Here is a 22,439-nt window from a genome sequence, read left to right on the forward strand (position 1 = left end):
GCTGCTACAGGGAGTAAGGAGAAGGGTTTGAATTATTTTATGCCTCACCTAAACATACTGCAGCTTATGAACTCTAGGGCAGCGCATCTTTACATTACCAGTGTAACAAGTGGGCATAAAAACCACCCAAGTTTAGTTGTGCAGATGATATCAGCTGAGTTGGAGGCTGGGACAGATGCAGGGCTCACATCCTCAGACAGCAGAAGAGCTTTTAAGTTTTCCACAAATCAAGCACACTGGAGCTGGCTCCGATTAAAAGGCGTCATTCAAATTCAGCCCTACATTAACAGGTACAAGTCTCAAAATGAAATGCAAATAACTGCAGCAATGCCCCTCAAAAACATAGAAGTGGCAGAGGGTAATGCAAATCCCCTCTGTGCAAATCGTGTGAGTCATGTCCTCCTGCTGTGTCCTGAAAGGGCAGGGGTAGGAGCTGCCACATTGTAACGGCATGATGGATAAAGCACTGCAATAATCTCTTGATAGCGTTCTGTTGAACAGGAGAGGAACATCACAGGGCTGCTGGGCTGCAGCTCCTGGGGGATTTGTTTCATGACTCAGATGCTTCCCAGCTATGAACTAGTTTGAGCTGACTTTCACTTTGAACACAACTGTTTGCTTTGACTAAGTGATGAATACATTTATCCAGGAGTTTGCAAAATTGTCAGTCTGGTCTCCCCAAAAGGCCAAATTGTTTGATCACATCTATGCACCCCATTTTGCAGCAATAGGCTTTACAGCAGCTCGTGAATTATCATTACTACTGTTAAGGAGGAGCGTCAGGGGAAGAAACTGAAAGATCTTGTGGAAAAAAATACATTTGATTGATCCCAGTCTTACTTTTCCTTTTTAAAATCACCTGCAGTCAGACTGTTGGGGATTTTACTTACATTTTTCCATTTTCTTACTCTTTCCTTCAGAGGAACAGTTGAAGCATCTCTCTGCAGTTTGTGCAAGCAGCTGGGGTAGGAGCTTATGAGACACTGAGCATCTTCTGTGAGGAGTTAACTTATTCTCTGGTTCAGGGTGCACAGCTGTGTCACAACTGGCCCATGCCTGGCCTCTGTACTGGATGCTCCAACAACAATCATCATACATATGCTATTTGGAATTTGGAATCACACAGGTCTTGATCACTTGGCCTATTCTTTAGGTTTCTTGCTCTTCAAAGTAGCTTTATTTCTCACCTCCCATCCCTGGCATCACTTTCACCTGGCTTTTTAACCTACAAACAATCCCCAATAGGCAGTCAGACCCCCAAACATGGACCGTCACAGAGCTACAAAGCAGTGTACTCAGGTCAGAGATTGAAGTTGCTTTAGAAATAAGAAATTAAGTAACATCTCTGCAGATTATTTGGATAATTGTATTTGTATATTATTCAAGTACTGGTATATATGTAAATACTCAACTATTTGTATATGTGGTCCCTACAGAAGCAGCATGCACAGTGACAGAGCACAGGACTAGACAACAAGACTTGAGGTCTGTTCCCAGCTCTGCTACTGACTCACCTGTGACCTTGGGCAAGTCACACAGCCTCTCTAATGCCTCAGTTTCCCCATCTGTAAAATAGGGATAATACTCCTTACCTACCTCGCAGGGGGGTTAGTTCATTATTTACAAGCACTTTCAGATCTTCGAATCAAAGGCGCTATATACAGTAACTAGTTCATGCTCGTAGCAGTGGTACGTACTTTTGTCTTCTGAAGACTAATTCAGGTTAGGATTTTACTATGTCTGTTAAGATAGTTTCCCATGTAGAAAAAAAGCATGATTTCCCACCAGGGGATTTTAGGGCACTTCTACAGTAGACGGAGACCTGGGAGCCTCAGCTAACTTCCTTGGTTTTGTGACATGTCTTACTTGGAAGCTCACCTTACTGTACACTTGTGTTTCACCCTTTTTCTAGTGATACTTGTAACAATTTTTAAACAGAAATTGCCACTGTACGTACTTATTATATAAATGTATTCCTATATAAAACCTTACCCTTTAAATAGATTAAAGCTGGTTGTCACAACAGACTTCCAGGCATGGGGAGGTTCCACAGTCAGCCCAGCACAGTTTATGTGCACACAGAAGTGAAAAAAAAACAGGAACACAAGGGAAACCTCCACTTTGGAAAAGTACTAACAGCATAAGCAGGGATTCCCTTTACTCCAGGGCTATCTCACCAAGTCAGAAAACCAGGCAAATACCAACTGCTCTCTCACTATTAGGTATAGGTCCTACAACACTTGGAACTTCAGTCTTGCTTTTATTTTTTTCTTTCCTTTTCTAAAGGCCAAAATCTCGCAGAAATATATATATATATATATATATATAAAAAAAAAAAAAAGGCTCCATTTTTGACTGAGTTCTCCTTTAGTCAGCTTGCACTGCAGTGTGCCAAGTGTCCCACAGGCATGTCTGTGAGAAAGCTGTGCACAGCCACCAAGGCTGACTTCCAAAACAGCAGCATCAGCCTCCCAGCCCCATTACAATTCCACCGACATCCAGAACGGAGAATTACAAAAAGCAAAAGGCATCCACACCACTGAGGCTGCCCAGAACAAACGAAAACTGTTACTTACCCAGTGACTCTCTGGAGCTGCCCTTGGGGTGGATGCACTGGAAGTCGCTGTCCCCCTCTGCAGCAGCTTAGCTGCACCTGCCCAGGTGTGCCAGAAGCATCAGTGATTTCCATTCATGCAAAGGGAAAATTAATTGAAATCAGTAAGACTACAGGGAATAGTAAATCAACCCACTAGAGTGTCACCTAAATTAAAGTGTCACCAAAATAATCTGCAGTTTTCAGGGAACGTGTAACTTGAAACTTCACAAGTATAAAATCAATCCCTGACTGAGTTTCTGGAGGCAGTGGGAGGCACTCTGGGCTGGCCACGTTAATGTATTTTCAAACCATTTATGATTCAATTGCATTTAATTTTTACACTGCTTTCCCTGTTTCAGACCATTACACTTGTACAAACAAATCATTTATATATTATTCATATAATTCCCTCCATCCAGAATAACTGCTGCTCTGGAGTAAACTGATGATCAAGAATGACTCTTAAAAGAGAATATGCTTTATCTAAGAGAAGTGTATTTAAAAGGCAAAAACATCTTTTGAATGTGTGACAGCATGTTATGTTTCAGGGAAACTCTTCTACCTGCTCTGCTTTTATAAGGCATGCAGCAAAGCAAAACCCAAAACCAACAACAGAAGCCCCCACCTAGCTCCCATCGCCCACTACTGTGAGGCCAACCTGACCATTCCATTCTTTCTTTACACACAGACCCTTCTCAACCTACAGCTCACCAACTATGGAGAACAGCACTGCCCATCCTGCTGGCTGGCATGTCCTCCTTCAGCATGGCTTGTTTCTTTCCTCTGGGGATTTCTTCCCCTCCCATTTAAAGCATTTCCATCAGCAGTGACTCTAAGCCAGAAGAAACAATGCACTCAGAATGAGATGTGATCAGCCAAGGAGCTGGCCATTAGCACGTGAGCTAACAGAACACTGTGATACCTTTTGCCAACAGAATGAAATGCCTTTTGACTATAAATAGTTGCTTTTGAGCAAAGGGGCGCTTTTGGTGTAGCTATTTTTGAGGTATTGTACAGTTTTGTTTAAAAACTACTGAATGTGTTTGTAAGGTGGGTCTGGAAACTAGAGAGCTAGGGATCCTCGAGAAGCAAAGGGTGGTTGCAGATGTGTAAGTACTCAATTTTCTATTCACGAAGCCCTGGAGAACTGGGCTTACACTGGAAATGGTTGTGGGTGTTTTGTTTCAAATCAACCCAGTTTTAATATCAAATTAAATCTTCATGAAAAAGCTATCACAGAAACAGCTTCACGGCAGATCATAGATGAAGATGTGTTTTATTTCATGGGATAAAAAAAAAAAAAAGGTGAGGATTTTCTTCTTCCGTTTAATTTTGGTCAGAAATCAAATGGCCTTTTCCAGGCAACAGAGCTTTTAGATGTAGAGAGAATTTTGTGTATTTAATAGAGACACAGTGGGGACCTCAGCATTTACCCATTAGGTGGTAGCAGCCACCCCGAGAGAGGGGGAGATGGAGAGGGCAGAGCAAAAAGCAAAAACAAACGCTCCATTTTACGTACTTTTCTACTTGCACCTTTTCTGTCCATAGTGCAGATCCCATGTCATTCCCTCATGTAACATGTAAAAATGAACCAATGTATATAATAAATAAAATTATTTATTTTATGTGTATTTTTAGCTTAAATGTAAACTGAAGAAAAAAAAAAGCGTTTAATCTTTTTTTCCCAAAAATGTAAGCCTATTGAAATTCAAGGTGTTTCTACCTTTTCAGATGTAACATTTCCAGCTACCTATTGATAATAAACATTTATGAACAGCAAAGCAGATGACATTCAGTAATTTCTACCACCTTCTGCACTGGAAGCCTCCTCAAGGAGCACTTCAGGGCTCCATATCTGTAGAGATTTACGCTGGTGTTTGAAGAGACACGGCGCAGCCCTGCTTACCTGCAGCGAAGTCAATCAGCCAGATCTGAGCAAGTGTTCCTGGGCAGCAGCTGAGCAACACCTGACTGCGCACAAGTTGAAAAAATCCCAATCATTACATCTTCTCTGCAACAGAAAGCAGCAAATCCACACTGAGCGTCGGTAAACATAATGCACCACATGAATGCAATTACTGCAGTACAAAGGAGTCCAACATATCGTTCCATTTTAATTTGCTCCCTAAAGATATTCTTTGACCAGCATAACTACATCATCCACTTTGGAATACGCAGCAATATAGCTAATAGCGTGAAAGAGTCATTAAGCAACAACCCAACTATGTTAACTTAATTTGCTCATGTGAAGCAGTCCTCCACGCAGATCTCATCAAGGCACCGGGGGCACGCTGTTGAAGTTCTGAAGGTTTCCATCAGCCACCAGGAGCCCCTGGTCATACCTCCAGAAGAAGGGGAGTTTTCTGAAGTTACACAAGGGCAGTGCCCCTCTCCTTGAAATGCAGATGATCCTGGTACAATTTGGGCAACGTGGCCTCACATGGGAACAGACAGCCCACTGTGAGAGCTGCAGCAAGGCCCAGGACTGCAGCGGTCCTCAGCTACAGAGTTGTAAACACACCAAGGATGTGAGAAGGCTGCAATTTTATTTTATTATTACTGTTGGGCTTTGTTTTCTTTTAGAGTTTGATGTGCATATTCCTTACTCCGACCATAAAACCAGGAATTTCAAAGTTGAGGCACCCTGAATCTCTAGTTGTGCTCTCTACCTCAGGAACAGAAACTGCATCTGAGCACACCTTCCGTTGTACAGTGACTACAGGGATAGAAGGATGCACTGCAGCAGAGAACACCAGGTTGGAGCAGGGAGGGAGGGAAGTGGGCTGAGACAGAAGGAGTTTTGCAGTATAATCCATCTCCTCTTACTGCACTTCCTGGAAACACAAATCATGTGCTCAAGTAATCACCATAAATATTAAACATTTTTGCTTTCAACTCTGAAAAATACAAAACAAACTGGTTTAAAAAGCAGTCTGAAACCACAGTTTGAAATTTGAATGTCAACAGGCAGGGTAGAAAACAGGAAAAATACCCAAAGGAGAGGGGCAGAGGGAGTTAGAAGGTCCACTAATTTCATCTTTGCAAGATGCACCGCTTTCTCTTGGGACCATTTTCCATAACACAGCGATGTCAAGCAGCTGTCACAGCCATGTGTGGCTCTTACCTTGCTGTTAACCTCGTGGTACGCTGGTGGCAGAGTGCTCACCTGCTCCAGCGAAGGCAATGTTCAGCAGAAGGAATACATGGAACACCATAAATGAGTTCAATCTGTAAAAACACCCTGCTAGGGCTCAGACACGTGTTCCTGGTGCTGCAGATCAGCACGCTTGTGGCAATGGCTGAATTGCTGTGAGCAGTGCCCATCGTCTATGGCTAATGCTGGCTGGACTGCTCTGTGCTAGATTGCTGTGAGTGGCAGTGACTCGACCAGCAGGAGCTCTGCCTTGAAACATTTAAATTCTGATCTTGTTTCAAAGCCATAAAGTTCTAATTTGAGAGCTTTGCCTTCCTCCCTCATAAGGGCGGGCACTTTGAACTGGGGGTCCGGATTTAAGATTTGAGCACCTCCCACGCATCATGCAGCCTTTGACAGTGTGATTTGATAAACGAGAAGGATTTCCAGCACCACTGCAGAGAGAAAGAGAGGCTAAAATAAAACAACTGAGCTGGAAAAGCAACAGCCACAGGAGTCGTTTTTGGTACTCTTGCACAGCCATGGGGAAAAACAGCACGGGAACAGCAGCCAGCACAGCCCTGCAGGACAATGCTTGCCGGCAGGCAGAATCAGCAAGATTAGTCTCTACAGCATTTGTAATAATTACCTTCAATAACAGATGGATTTTACAATTCAACAAACTCCAGAGACTTGTGCCTCCAGCACACAGCAGCGCTGTACAGAATGTTAACAAGCAGAGGAGCAGCTCACTGCCTGCAGGGAGCCGGATGGCCCAGCACCCCTCAGCCAGCACAGGCTGCAGCATGCCATCATTGCATGGTGCTCAGGAACGGACGTGTGCTCTGGCACTGGCGGATCTGCAGGCAAACAGCTGGATAAGAGCCTGCTCTAAGGGCAGAAAGGTTTGTAGCAGCTTAGAAGAGGGTGGAATACTTAAAAACACCAAGTCCACACCTGAAAACTACAGCATATCACTGCCTACTTCATCCTGCACTGCCAGGAGTGCTCTGTGCCAGGGCTCCTTCCCACAGCCTTCAGGTGATAATCCACTCCGAGCTGCTGCCTTTCATGCAGAGAAATGTGGTGTGGAAAAGGAGGCGGCAAGCATGACTGGCACAGGCTTGGCAGCACAAACCTTCTCCCGTTGGCAAGCTGAAAATCCAGCCACCAAAAAATAAAAATACACGACACCAACACATTTCAGGATCAAATCTACTTAAAGAATTCATTATTATGCAACATATAACAAGAAACCAAAAGAGGAGAGAAAAAAAAAAATCAATCTGAAGGAAATTATTGTTCCAATCAGAAATCAGTACTCAAAAATTTTATACCTCCACTCAAATAAATGCTAAAATATGCATGTGGCTGCAAACCATACTCCCCTGCTCGTGCCCAATGCAGCCAGGCACAAAACACTGTTGGTCTGGTTCTGATGTGTAACTGAACCAAAGATGAGGAGTTCGGACCATCATCAGACACCAGGCTCCTCACAGAAAAAAAAAATATCCTAAGCCCCAATCTTGCTATTCACACCTTCACATGGTCCCAGTGAAGCCTAGGTCCTCAAAACCAGTACTCCAACAGCAGCAACTCTTAGACCCTCCCTTATTTCAGTGTATTTTTAACATTACAGCTTTATGCTGTAATACAGCAGCAACATTTTCTACCCTATAGAGGGCAGGGATGAACCTGCTCCAGCACATTAACTGCTCCACAACCCCTGCATGCTGCTTTAAAGAATTGCTTCTGAGCCTCAACAGCCCTGATAAAAACATCACAGCTGAGATGCCTGCTTGTATCTGTTTGTATCAGATCCACCAGCAAGTTCAGCAGACGCAGATTACAAGCGTAAAAATCGCAGTGGTATTTCTTTTTAAATATACATCAATTGAGGTGATTAACAGGGTCACTAATGCAACTAACAAAAATCTAGCTGCTATAAGTGAGAAGAGAGAAAAACTTGACTCCCTACCACAATCATTGGTCTGTATTTCTAAGAGGAAAAAAAGAAGTTGACTCCTGGAGACAAATAGAAAGAAAGATAAAACATAACTTCCAGCTACAATAACCATTTGCACTGAAAAAAAAGCAAGGCTGTCTCACTGACAGTGTAAGGAAAGAGGCATTATTCACAGCTCAAGTGGAGAGATTCACTCCAGTGCTAACAGCAACTGTTTGATGTGACAGATGATGGCACTCAAGACTGAAGTGGAAACATTTGATGACTTCATGATGGAGACTGCACTTCTGAAATCTGTTCAATCTTCAGGTGCATAAAGTTAGTCACATGGTTTGTAGATTCCCTTTAGAGGTTACCTAGTGAATTATTTTTTGGAGGAAGTTTTAACAAAACTTGTGACATTGTTCCCTGTTCTCATAAAGGCCTGTTTAAGTTAAGAGCACTTTCAAAAAGGCAGAAATGCTGAGGCTGAAGTCCTAATGGTCTCCAGTTCCCTTGTGGAATCTTTTCCAAACAGTACAGCAGGTCAAAATGGTATCAGCTAATCAGGGATCATTTCCATTCACACTTTGATTTTCCCTCTGGCGCCTCCAACTCAAAGAGTTTTATTAAACCCCCAAGTTAAATGTACAGCAGTAATTGGAGATCTGAAGAAACAAACTAGAAGGCAAGCATACAACCTCCTAGCCAAATGTAGTAAATAACCACTTTTATTAACAGAGGAGCAAAAAACTTCACAGTTTTATTCTAGCCTATAAAGACTCATAAGGAGCAACTTTCTCCCGCTGTTTTTGGTCCAATCCCATGTTTATTTAACAGGTATACTGATGGAAGCATACTCCCCTCCCTCTGTTTAGCACAGTCACTCCTCTTTTCATCCCCGCTCAGCTGTATAAATTCAGGGGCACACACAATTACTTTCAACTTCACCAAATAACAACTGTGCCACTTTCTGAAGCTACTGACAGCACCTCCTTATCTGTACCATATGTCCCCCATGCAGGCTGTGTTTCAATTATGATAACTCAAGTTCCCTACAAAATCTGGCAGCCGTGAGTTTCGGAAGGCAGCTCCAACACCCAAAGGTTCAATTCATGTGGGGAAAAAAAAAAAAAACAAAAACAAGCCTTGGAAAGCAGATTACTTTGCTCTTTTTCTGGGACCCTGGTACCAAGCTCTCCTAACCTGTACCTGTGCCCTTGCTCATCACCCCTAGAACAGGGCTATGCCACCACCCTGTCCTTGGCTGTGAGCAGGCTCCAGCTGGCAGCCACCACATGATAATTCTGCACATGCAGTGCAAGGTTCTATGGAGTACAGAAACAGCTAGAGCTACTGCGGTCTCATGCTGAAAAAGCCCATGCTTTCCCATTGGAGGCAGGAAACAAACAAGACAGTACTTCTTCAATGCTGTCTCCTGTGTAACTTAGTCCCATGAACATAAAGTGCTGGTAATGAACAACCACGGATTTCCACGGGTTAGATGCTTTTATTTTGTGCTATCAGTGCAAATCAGACACCAGAACTACCACCGCTCGTGCAACAGCTTTCACAAAACGTATCTTACAAACACACACTGATATACAGTAGAACAGGTTGAAGCAGTATCTTACATTTTTAAGAGACATGAAGCCAACACAGAACAAAATCACATATTATAAATATGTGATCACCAACGGCAAACAAAGTTTTGTTTTGTGAAATCTGAGAACACCAACTTATTTCCACCAATTCTGTCCTCTAACAAACTCTGCACCCAATTTTTTGCTGTGGTTGTAACGGCAGCTGTGCTTGTATACAAGAACCACGTGTTCAAGTGTTACAGTGTACCCACTCACACTGGTACGTAATGCAATTTTCCCTTAGTGACAGTATGTTTTTACACATTTTTTTATGTAGTCTAACACACACATTGTGTTCCCCTGTGCTACAGTTTACATATACGCCTCTCCTATGCTGCCTTAGATGAACTACCAAAACTTCATCCTGTCAAGCTGATTATCATTAGCATAAAGCTGGAAAGAAACATGGAATCGAACACAATTTAATCAGTCACCCCAGCCCACTGAGACAAAGACTTACAAAACAATGTAAGTTCATGAAAAAAGACATGAGAAAAAACTAAGTGCAAGAAATGAGCTTACACCCTCCTGGACTTACATTCCTTGATGCACATAATGCGTTGCAGGGTTAGGTGAGGCAACATAGCTGACTTGGTGCAGCTGTCCAGAACTTACAGCGTTAGGAACTCGTGGAGAATTTCCATATGGGGGATTTAATGAATGCCACGAGCCAATACAGTGATAGGCAGGTACTAGAGAGATGCAAGAGTCAAACCCTGGAGCAGACGGCTGGTTGTAGGGGTCTGCCACCACTGGGTAATACACCGTGCCATGGGACAGGGCTGGAGGCTCTGTGTTTTGGAAGTTACCTTGGAAAGAAAAGAATACATATATTTACGCAGCAGAACTGCGCCTGATGAACAGGCTGAAGTATTATCAGCATTAAGCCTGCATACACCTGAGCAACAGCGCCGTTAAATGCGCTCCTTCCCAACATTGATCATTCACCACATTCCTCAGATTTTGTCGAGGCAGGCATCTGACCTTCCTGGCATCTTTTTCTTCATTTGATACAATCCTCTTACTGCCAAGTCTATCTACAAGCTGCTAGCACAGCCATGTGACACTAAGTTTTGCTGTAGCTTTCCACACAGAGCCTAAAGCTAAGGTTTGCAGTGTCTTTGCAGAAAGTAGCAATGCTCAGGGCTTGCCAAAACTGAGTTGTCTCTTTTACTTTAAAAACAGGCATTATTTTGATATCATAATTATTAGCTTATCAATGAGCAAGAATATATACCTTCAACATAATTTCAGCGTAAGTTCCCCCAACTAAAAATTAGTTCACTGAGTACAAACCTAGAAAGGACTACTTCTTACTTTTCATGGTTTTAAAAAGCCCTGGCATCAGTGCCTACAAAAGTGGCTCTAGCATTATTTTAAGGAACTTACAATAACTCATTATAATGTCTGCACTATGACCCATGCTTCCTATACTACAAAGATGTAAGAAAGCAACTCCTGTGGAGCAGCCATACTCTGAAAGCCATAACCTCACTATTCACAGTTTCTGTATGTGGTCTTATAGTCAAATACTAACCATTTGTAGGCGCATCGAGGGGAACCTGATGGACCTCAGCTCGCCCAGCATCATAGATCTGAGGTACTGACTGATCCAGGACATGAGCTGGCTCAGCGTATGCTGGATAAGCCTCCACAGATGATGCTGGTGGCACTGGCTGTACATAGACCATGGAATGCCAGTAACTCTGGTGATAGTACTTTGAGGAGAAAAACAAGAAAACAAGGTCAGGCATACAACCACAGTCTCCATCCTTCCTCCAAACCACCAGTTGTTTCATATCAAAGAGTAGTAATATGTGCATTTTTCCCTTCTGCTACTGTAGGATGATGTCACATACGAAGGAGAAAAAAAAAGAATACAGACTGTCAGAAAATTTGCTGCAATAGCTGTAACTACCAACTCAGTTCTATCCTGCTTTATTTCTTAAGAGGGAGTTCTGATTCTCTATAATCAACTTTGTTGTATTCAAGATTTTTCCATTTCTTTAGTTGAAGAATCTGGCATAGTGCTTTTACTTCTCAGAGTTCTAGAGTCACCTATAACTGCTGGTGCACAGACAACTGTTGCATACAGTGCTCCTTAGGAGAGCAATGGTTCCCAGACAGAGAAATGGTGCTAACTGGTCGGAGCCATGCACGCCCCAGAGGACTCAAACCATTTGAGTTAGAACACCTCCAACCAAGCTTATTTGTAATGATCGTCAGCTACACAGTATGCACATTTAGCACACCTGGAAGTCTTAAATACATCAGTACATCTGTCAAGAAAAGCAGCAGTTTTTACATGCAATTTGCTGTACTCACTTTAAAAGCACTTACTTGCAATCCCAGATTAAAATAATACTGCAAGACCTTTGTATCTGAAATTAAAGGATACGGCATTAAAGAGCAGATGAGCATAAACTGATGAGCATAAAGAATTCTACATGCATCAAGAATATTTTAAGTCACTTCAGTAACTATTCTAGCATTATTTTTTCTTCAGTGTTTTAAGGGTAAAAAGTATATATTGAGTTTAACTGGTTGCTATAAATACTGCATCTTTAAGCTAATCCAGTTAGATGTCTGTTTAGTATACTGGAGAACTTGCTCCCAGCAATCCCAGCAGCTTAGAGGAACTTTAAAAAGAGTTGCCAAGCACAATATGATTTTCAAAGTCTTAACAGTCCCAGAAGAGTGAAGCTGTTTTAAACCTTCCAGGTTTGCCAGTGAAAGCAGAAAAGCAAGCATGTTTTAAACCCATGATGCAGGTCCAGAACAGTGCATAAGAAACTCATTTCTCAGTCTTTAATAAAGACTTGTTTTAAAGGCTCAGGAAGGACAGTCACCTGTTCCACAGCAACACGTTAGGTCTCATTCAGTACTGAGAGGACCTGAATAAATCAAAGCAGCAAAGCAGAACGACTTGAGATAAGCAAGCCAGTAAGGATTTCAACTGTGGATTATATGGGAACTCTGGAAGCGTTGCTGATTTCTTACCACCTCTGTTCTTCCCTCGACTAGAGCCTCCACATGGCTTTCCTGCTTGCTATTCAGCTACTGCACACGCATGCTTTCATAGCCCTGCTCTTTTCTAGTACTGAGTATTGTTGTCTGCTGCAAGCAGGAACAGAATGGGAAATGCAAATCCCTATTTTGAAATGAATGAGGACTGGTTCCTCTTTTGCCAATTCTCAACTCTTTCACTGTTCAGCATATTGGACACATCAGGGCACAATCTACTTAAATGCAAGGAAGGATCTGTGTGCATTTGCCAAAAACAGCTAACAGCTTATGCTCAAAAGTGCTGCTGATTTGGCTCTGACATTAACCAGTTAAATATTAAAAATAACTGGAAGGCTCACACAAATGTCAGCTTCTTAGTATCTAGCTGAAGCTGCATCTACCTTGGAAAAATGATTTTTTTAATCTGATTTTGTTTTTCAATTGATTATGCAAATATATGCAAAACAAGCCTAAGAACTGAACGAAACAGCTGCTTCATAACAGAGATAACAGTACAAAGGAGAAGCTGGGAGACTGAGGTGACAAACTAATACAGGAAATACTGATGTCTGGAGAGTTCTGCAACAGAAGCCACTACAGTAGGGGACCAGTTTTTCATCTATATTCCTCTTTCAGACGTCTAGAAATCAAGTCAGTCTTCAGTATAACAAAAGTACCATGTGAAATAACAGCTAAGCCAGAAGAAGTTCACCACCATGGCATGAAAATATGAAGATCACATCAACTACTGATAAAATTTAATCTTAGGGTGCATGAGGACAAAGTCTGCTTTTCAGTTGAGTAGCTCAGATCAATCCTGAATGCTGCCACAGGAAAGGAGCAGTCTCCAGAACAGCAAGCAGCCTACGCAGCTGCTTCAAACGCGAGGGAGCAGATGAGAGTAAGATACCTAAGGTCACTGTGTTAATAGAAGCCATTTCACAAGCCCTAAATGTCACTAAAAATATTCCAGCAACTCTGGGAATTGGGATACAGGTGTATCAATGAACACTAAGGCACCGTCTTCCTCACCAGTCTATGACTTCAGCCTGTTAAAGTCAGATTTCAAACCATGCCAGGCCAAATACCAGTCATACAGGTTTTTTGTTTTTGTTTTTTCAAGCAAACTGCACAGAACTCTCAAGTATACACAAACACTGTAACATGCCCTACTCCAAAACTGCTGGATTTCTCAACCTGAAGATTATGCAGTGACACTGCAGTGACACTCAGCTCCTTGTAGAAAAGGAAAAACGCTACATGCAATTTCCAATTAGCTACTAACCATAAAATCCTGGGGAGAAAAAAAAAATTGGAGCCTGTCCCCAGAAGGACATGGCCAATATGATGATAAGAGAGCTGAAGAGGTGCAGGCAAGGGTCTGAAGAGATTATTAATCCACATCCACTGCAGATTCTTGTCAGCATACTTAACACCCAATTCTCCCAAGTGCCGAAATCCTCAGTAAAAGGCATTTAACTGAAGACAATTAACTCTGATGTGTATATAAAATAATCTCCAGTGGTACTACTGCAGCAGGGAAGCAGGAAGTCAAATACTCAAGATTAAAAAACAGCAATTGAGAATACCAGCAAAGGAGTTATTGCAAAACACATTAGCAATGCCTCTAAGAGAAGACCTTGAGCAGTCATGCCATGAAGTTTTTGCATCCTGCTTACTTCCAGATCAACGGCTGGCAAAATAAACATGTAACATGGTAAATGCAACTGAAAGAATCCTTAACGTTCTGGCCCAAAGCTGCTTTACAATCCAGCATACGCAGCTATCTGAACTGTAGATATAAACAGTAGCTCTTTATATTATCTAAGATTGGCTCTCTAGGATTAGTACTTTCATGCGACTTCCACACAGGGACAATGAAACTACTTCAAATGGCAGTATGCTGAATTGAGCATGAAGACAATTTGCATTACTGAAGTATTTGATGCTCCACCTTCAAATAGATTTCAGAATAAAAGTAAGAAGCTTTCTATTCTGAAGCAGTAGAACTCAGAACTGCCATACATCTAAAATACAGCCAGTTCCAAGAGCATGCTGTTTTTGTTTTGTTTTTCCAGGGTGATGATGGTGAAGACATCGAGTCAGACAGCTAGAGTGAAACTGTAGCATTCAAAATGGTGGAAAAAGAAATGGATTTTACAGACCCTATAGTTATGCAGACGGTTCTTTTCCTTGTTCAACCCTAAATGAAAGGCTACTTGTCCATATTAGCAGAAGAGAAAGTGGGAGATTCAGGTATTCCAGCTAAAGGTAAGCCTTTGATAAAAGTCACAGCAGCCTCTCTGTCTCTCTAGATGGCTACAGAAACACACACAGACATTCAAACCCAGTCTTATGAAAGGAATACATAAAAAACATGTTTTTCAGCCAACGCGCAGAGATAGACCCAGTGCAAGAACAACAAACACATGCTGACAGTTCTGCACTGCTGCTCTCAAGTACAGGCTACAGCTCATCTTTAGCTTGGCCTCAGTACTGCCAAAAACAGCCCGTGTGCTACCTGCCAAAGGAGGCAGCGACAGCTGAAGCTGTTGTATTCGCTGCAGCTGCAACACAGGTAAGCCATGACTGAATACCAGCACTTATCCAGAGCATCTGTGCTCCAGCCTGAGCATGACGTTATGACCAAATGAACCTTCCTATCACAATAAGCAGGCTGAGTAACCAAATGTGCTTTTACAGTTCTTCTAAATTTTACTCCTTAGGGCAGTTTGAGCCAGTGCACCATCAGAGGGCTGAGCATGGGGACATGCGCAGGGAAGAAAGATTTTCTACAGCTGCCCAAAACTACATACAGCCATGAAATTCTTTATCAGCTGAGACAGTGCATCACAATAGTTTTATCTGCCTTTTGAGATGTGTGCAGCGATGTGATAGTGGCACACTTGGGCCTCAGAGCATTCCTACCTAGAGCAAAGCAAGATACATAGCATAACAATAAGCAGCACTGTCATTCTTATAGCTGAGGCACTTAACTCACAGTCGAGGACAGCAGATGGCTTGATCTTTAGGTTATTAAACAGAATTCTGCAAACTCCAGGCCCAATTTGTGTCCTGAAAGCCGCAATGACAGAACAAGGGGCTATATTAATAAACTCCCAAATCAAGCACTGCTGCTGCACTGTTTACCAAGCTATGCTGCCTGATGCAACTCTGCACAGCATGCAGGTATTAAGCAGAAAGTGCCAGCTGATTAAAGACCACCACTTCAGAAACGAAACTCAAGTTCAGCTGACAAAGTTGAAAGCCAATTTTGAGTGCTATGGCTACTGCATTGGTCCTTCCATGCTTGTTGCTTGGGAGCAAAAATCCACCTTAAAAAATGCTGTTATAACCAATGACAGTATACAGAAAGGCTGTGCATTCACAGAACAGAAACCCTTACACTCATATTTATGATAATACAGAATGGCATTTAAGAGTAACACTTCTATATAGAAGTATATACTATATATATATTTTCTATATAGTATATAGGACAACACAGAATATCCACTGAACTGTGCAATACCAGAACTTTCAATGCATTTAAAAAAAAAAAAAAAAAAAATCAAGTTACCAGAAAAATTATTCCATGCAGTGCTGATAAGATACAGAACATGCACTCTACTCTCCACTGATATCCTGGATCTTTAGGATGTGGTCTAAAGTTGTGGTAAATCATGTTTGAGCCTGATACAAACTTAGTATTCAGAAATAGGAATTTTCACCATAAGCATCAAAATATTTTTATCTGCCTCTGAGCTGCAGGGAGCCATTTCTTGTCACTACAGGTATTCTGTTCAGTATCATAAAGAACACAACTCAGAAGTGTGCTGAAGTGCAGCAATAATAGAAAGAACAAAACATCTTCATTACCTCTAGGCAGATCGTTGCCACTGGGATCGCAAGAGTAAGGTGGAGGAATGGCACCAGCTTCTCCCATCTCATTGGCTGGAGGAAGAGGAGCTGAATAAATTGGGAATGGCAGTGAAGAAACTGGTACTATTAGAAGGAAACAAAAGTCAAGTTTACAATGGCTTCTTATTCGAGCAAGGAAAATGGTAAGTTACACAGTCAGGCCTGGACTTCCTTCCTTTCAGCTCAGTGACTAACTTCAATTCTCTTTAATAATTGCTTCCCTCCCACTTTAAAAGAAGCCCAAAAGAAATTTTAAAACCAGATAGGAAGGTTCCAATTTCAGATGCCTTAGCTGTTTGTCTGTTCTCAAGCTTCGTATTTCAGTTAAGAACAAACGTCTCTTTTTCAATCAGTTCTTCATACTAGAAGTAGGTCAGGCTTTTCTTACATAATTATCTGTCCTAGAACAGGGAACAGAATACTCTAAGCCATCAAAAGCATCACAATAAACCTACAAAAATAAGGCAACGTTCAAGTATCAGGCAGAAGTTTGTAGACAAATTTCTGTTGAATATTTATTAGGTGGCCCACATCTCTAGAACACTAGCAGGTTCCTCATAAGGCTGTCATCAAGTAGACAGCTTACAGAGAACTGCACCAACTGAACTCTCAAGTGCGAAAAAAAATAAACAAATAGAAAAGTAGAAGGAGGGTTTCTTTTTTTCCCCCTCATGCTAAACAAAAAGGTACAGAAACCAAGAAAAATCCTCTTTGTAAAAGGGAAGTCTTTTTCTTAAGACAAACAATTCACAAAAATGAACTGGATTCAGCGCTTGAACTCGTGACTCTTCTGGAAGATACAGTAAAACCTTGGCATCTCCACCAGTAGCCCAACATACCAGAAATTAACCATACAAAACAGGGAGAAGCAACCATGAACTTGTCTTTAAAAAGGAACCTGCTAGTGAAACAGCTGGCACTGAAGGATAAAGACAGGTGGGGTGAGGGAAACAACCCCAGAGCAGAGACTGCCAGTTCCCATGCAAGAACAGAGGCAAGCATCCCCTTCAAAGCACGGAAACAGGGAAGTCATCAGTAGCTGTGTAACTTTATTGCCATGTAATTTTCCACATTTGTTTTGGTTACGTGGAAACAAAGCAGGAGAGAAGAAGGCAACTGAAAGCTTAGACCATTGAAGACCAAAGCCTTAGCATGCACACTCTACCTGGCCTCCCTACAGAAGTGGGAGATATAAGAACAGGTTGAATTGCTGTTTGTGGGGGAACAGCTGTTGTGACACTGGCTTGTGTGGAGGCAGAGTTTGAGGAGAAGACTGTAGGTGGAGCAGCATTGACACCTGCGGAGGTAGCGATTACTGCAGAGTTCACCATCACCTGCAAGAAAGTCAGAGTATTCAGTACACTACCTCTATAACCCACTGTGACAAGAGCTATGGAAACATCACAGACTCAAAAAGTTTTCACTTCACAAAAATGCATTTTGAAAGCTCTAGCTGTAAAGACAGCTAGTTATCCAAGTTTCTCTAAAAACTGGCCGGAAAAATGCCAACCTAAAAATAACAGTAAGTTGCAGGAACCTGCAAACGCATCTTCTCACCATTCCATTATGCTTTATTTATAGAGGATTATATTCTTTGTAACAAAACCGTGTAAGAGAGGAAGAATAAAATCCCAAAGAGACCAAACACAGCACTCATCTCTCCAAAGAGCTACCACAGTAACGTACTACACGTTACCTTCTGGGGATAGCTGTAGGAAGCCACTCCATCTTGAGGTGACACAGCCAATGGCCCTTCTTCCTGAAGGGATTCCAAAGTAATGTTCCATTTTAGAAGCAGAGAAGTAACAAAACCACAAATGCTGGATTTCTAAGAATCTTCCAATTATGAACTACACTAAGCTCCTTTCATGACTCATGAGAGATCAGTTTCATCTGATGTGCACAGGACTGGATTTCACACCCACTGTAGTTCAGCAGGTGAATGGAGAACTTGAAAGGTAGCCACTGACTAGTTTCAGATCAGAAAATTCAATGCCGGTTCTATCAAAGGTGAGATATTTTCCATCACACATGGGTGGAATAAGACTAACTAGTATATGACTTGACGAGAGGCATGGCAAAAGCAAGTGCTGTCTGGAACAGAAAAAGAAGAAAAGTAAACAGTGCTCAGACAGTTGGCAGAGGGGAAAGATAGAAAGTACAGTTTAGATGTACTTACAGACTCCAACAAAAACCCTCACCGTTTAAAAAGAAAAGAGATGGGGGGAGAGAACTACAGAAGAACAACTATCAATCCTTTGTGACAAAACCAGTTTCTGACCTACTATGTTAAGCCTGGTTCCAAAGACAGGTTCCATGAAGAATGTTACACATACCTGAAGGATTAGGAATCTGAACAGGCAGGGGCAAACACTTACCAAGTTTGCTGTAGGTTCTGCTGAACTAAATACTGTTGCTGTTCCACAGTCTGGATCTGAAAGACATAGGCAAAGTTAATAACAAAAATACAGCATTATATCTAATTGTTCAGAACCTTTTTAAAAAGTTGTAATGATCACATACACCAAACGTAGTATCAGTAAAGACTAACATTTTATTTACCTGGAGGTGCATACAGATATTCTTCATGAAATTTCCCTAGAAGGGAGAGAACAGAAAGCTTTGGTTCCAGAAAAACAGAAGTTAAAGCCAAAGTTACTAAAATTGTATTTCACTGCATTAATTAACTGAACTGCTTTCAATATCATCTTGTTTTATACAGGAAAATAACAAGATCCAAGATCCTCTGCCCCATTTTGCTATTCCAGCAATATCAAGATTGCTATTGCCAGATCACACAGCAGCTTGCCTTGCTACAAACCCATGTTATCAAAATAGTGATGTTCTAGCAAGCTTTAATGGAACAGTGACTTTTTTTTTTTTCAGACAAAGATATCTAATTCTTTAAGAACTCACCATTTTCACTTGTTTCTCCTACATCCTCCTCTGAGGGATTCAGGGGCTGCTTGTTGGCTGGAACTGAGTTGGGGCCTCTTCTAGCTACCCAAAAACCTGCTGGACTGTGGACAATTGCAGTAGGGCTTCCCTGGCCCTAAAAAGCAAAATAAGAAGTGTGCATTTATAAATAGTGTAAGACTTTCCATATTTAATGCACAGCCAAATAGAAACAGGCTGGAAAACCAAGCTTGCTGTAACCAAAGCTTACTAGAATTCAGTCCCTCCATCCATCTCTTTGCACCCTGCACCCAGTAGAACAGTTGGACATATTTCTCTTTCACCTTTCATTCCGCCTACCATCTTTTGCAAAAGTTATTTTTGAAGACTTACAGCTGTCCTACATGACAGGGTCAAGATGTTCTCAGTTAGAATGTAGCCAGCTCTGACCTAGGTTCAACCAAACTGAAAAAGGAAGCAGACCCCTACCAGCCACTCTCTACCTCCAGTATATACTCCTGTATTCCTCACCTGGAGGTACTCCCACCACACCAGCAACCAATGAGTTCATCCAGAAATAGCACACGGCTGGCAGCTGGCATAGCTCCCGCTGTTTGCACTAGCTGGGTCCACACAGACATGCTTGTCATATTCAGAGAGCAGCACTCATCACGTTTCCCATGACTCCTGTAAAGCCTCGTACATACACTGTCTTTGTATAAAGCCAGCCCTCAGCTGGACAATTACAATCCAGAGTCCTCAGAAGGAGGAACATAGGATTATGAGAAGCATAAGTAAGAGAAACTGATTCACTCTTTTGTAATGACTATGACATTCACTCTCTCCTCAGAAGATAGGACAGCTATGAGACTGAAAAAGAGGCTTATAAAATTTCCAAGAGCGAAGTACCGGTGTTGAGTCAGAAGATTCTCCCACCAGGCCTCTAGCAGGATGGCAGATTTTTCTGCAACAAACATTTATCCCCAGGACATGTTAAATTCCTTCAGTGAAGGAGACAGAGAAGATGCAGGGAAGAGACTTAGGCGTTGACACTAACAAAGTGCCTGAATGAACATGAAAAACTACTCATTGGAGGCCGCAGGTGTACAGCTCAGCAATGGGAAGGAAAAAAAGCAAGCTAGAAATCTATCCTGATTTAATGGGAGGGGGAATGGAGAAGAAAAAGGAGCATTACAAGATATTGCCCCTACTTCTTGACAGCCTTGGAAGAAATAAGAGCAAAGATCACACATTTAATAGGCAGATGAATAAACAAAGGCTGCTGAAAAAACACTGAGCAGATTCATCCTCTCATCTATTTAAATGCAAGTGTAACTTGTATTAAGCTTAGATAAAAATTGAAAGATTGATTTCACTGTTTAAAAATGTATTAGATTGAAGATGAAAGTAGCACACTATGAAGTTTTTAAAAGAAGCTAGATTTGGATTTTTCTCCCATCTCTGCAGCAGAAAAAATGGTTTCAGGAATGTTAGCCCAAAACATCTCAACTGTGAATTCCTAGGAATAATCTACGCTATCACTGTACAGCTTCTGAAACTAGTTACTCAAACCACAAATTAAGAGTACAGCAAAACAACTGAAGTACTACCTCCCACAATACTTACAATCAGACAGACACTGACTGTAGGAAGGAATTTTTTCTCCCCCAAATCTCATTTTCAAATTGTCATGGGAAGTAAAAATACAGCCCTAATTTCATTAAAACACGCTAAAGAGAAAACAAAACAAATGCTGCTGGACAGAAAGAGGAACAAGAGAAAGAAAGGAAAAGCTTAGAAAAATAGATGCTTTAAGCAGAGCTTTCGAGATCTCCTCCAATTTCAGCCTTCCCTTCCCCTCCTGCTAAAGCTCATTCCAAGAAAAAAAATATTTAATTATAATGCATAATTTTTTAAAAAGCTTTGAGAAGCTTCAACATACTCATCATTCATAACTTACTGCTAAAGCAGGAAAAGAAGTTTCATCCCCTTCTTCAATTTCATAGAAAGTTATTGTTTCTTCTGACCCTTGAGGCTCTTCTCCATTCTCTGGTACAAACCCATACTGACATTCCTTATTCACACACTGCATCTGACGGCGGCTACGGCTGTATGAACTTAAAAAAAGAAAAAAAAAAAGAAAGGTTAAGAATCACTGCTATCTGGATTTTCACCTTAGTTTTGTTGCTCAATTTTAACTCTCTTCAGAAAGGCACAATAATCCCAGTGTTCAATACTGTGCCATTAACAGTTAACTCAGCCCTCTACATCCCTCTCCCACCACCCTCCCCAGCTCTTTTAGTGTTCAATGTTCTGTAAAGAGGTTTGTATGCACTTACCGTGACCTGCAGGAGAAACTGTCATAGCTCTGATAGCATCTCTTTCCTGGACTGGGGTAGAATGCTATTTGAGGGCCAACCATGTTGTGCCTGTTTATAAATCGGGCAGATCCCCTAAGTTTAAAGGGTAAAAGGTGCAATTACCAGGAAGTGCCTCTCAGATGGAACTCTTCTACAGAGTTATCTATTAAATAGCACAAGCTCTCTCCTAACTAGTCCACAGCAAGAACAGAGAACAAGCAGTAACCTCAGATAAGTTTTCAAGGCTTCATACCTTGGCATTCCAAATCCACGGTTATGCCTCTGGGGAGGATTCTGAGGATGATAGGGTCCATAAGGTGCCATGTTTCCACCACCCTGTGAACAGTGAACTGGAGGAGAGCGCCCTGAGGGAACACCATGCTGTAGCCGGGGTGGGAGAACTGGCTGGCCCCTACTATAAGCCATTGTCATAAAGACCTCCTTTCCACGAACTTTCTTAAGCAATCTCTTCCGTGTTTTCACATCCATTTCTGCAGTTTCAGTTAAGGACAGAAAACAAAGGTTTATACTTTAAGCAGCTTACTCTAGAGCTATGTTTTCTTTCTATCATTTGAGAAGAGTCATTATTTAGATGTATCGAAGAGAATCAACAGCCTATTCCAGGGCAGGGAAGAAGCATCCGAAACACACAAACTTCATATCCTCATTTTGAAGAACCTAACATGCATTCTGAACTGCATACAAGCACCTCGCTCACATGAACACATTCCCAGTTTCAACTGATCAAACCAGTATTTGCAGTATTAAAGCACCTTCATAAAAGCTACATTTATTCAATCAGAAAACCATTCTCTAAACAAAAAAAAATACAATTCCTGTTTACTTCAAGAGCAAAACTCTAATCCTTCCATACATCTCTTCTAAGGCCAAATCTGATATACTTTTTGGCTCACAGATCAAATCTTCATAAATAGTTCTC

The 22,439-nt window shown here is 41.6% G+C and overlaps 1 protein-coding gene across 1 annotated transcript in view; it reads right to left on the reverse strand.

The window, feature by feature from the left end:
- Nucleotides 1-9,148: 9,148 nt before the first annotated feature.
- The window catches only part of ALG13 (ALG13 UDP-N-acetylglucosaminyltransferase subunit), a 29,587-nt gene continuing 16,296 nt past the window's right edge, over nt 9,149-22,439 (reverse strand). Inside the window, exons 18-29 of the mRNA XM_042876783.1 lie at nt 21,753-21,990; nt 21,479-21,592; nt 21,100-21,256; nt 19,161-19,296; nt 18,807-18,842; nt 18,623-18,678; nt 17,941-18,003; nt 17,410-17,578; nt 16,203-16,328; nt 11,658-11,698; nt 10,855-11,035; nt 9,149-10,126 (exon numbers count right to left, since the gene is read on the reverse strand). Of these exons, the coding sequence (XP_042732717.1) occupies nt 9,852-10,126; nt 10,855-11,035; nt 11,658-11,698; nt 16,203-16,328; nt 17,410-17,578; nt 17,941-18,003; nt 18,623-18,678; nt 18,807-18,842; nt 19,161-19,296; nt 21,100-21,256; nt 21,479-21,592; nt 21,753-21,990 (1,592 nt within the window). The 3' untranslated portion in view covers nt 9,149-9,851. The remainder of the gene's footprint in view (nt 10,127-10,854; nt 11,036-11,657; nt 11,699-16,202; nt 16,329-17,409; nt 17,579-17,940; nt 18,004-18,622; nt 18,679-18,806; nt 18,843-19,160; nt 19,297-21,099; nt 21,257-21,478; nt 21,593-21,752; nt 21,991-22,439) is intronic.

Source organism: Lagopus leucura, unplaced genomic scaffold (genome assembly GCF_019238085.1).
Source record: "Lagopus leucura isolate 7727_CA_CO unplaced genomic scaffold, USGS_WTPT01 Super-Scaffold_100016, whole genome shotgun sequence".
Classification (NCBI taxonomy): domain Eukaryota; kingdom Metazoa; phylum Chordata; class Aves; order Galliformes; family Phasianidae; genus Lagopus; species Lagopus leucura.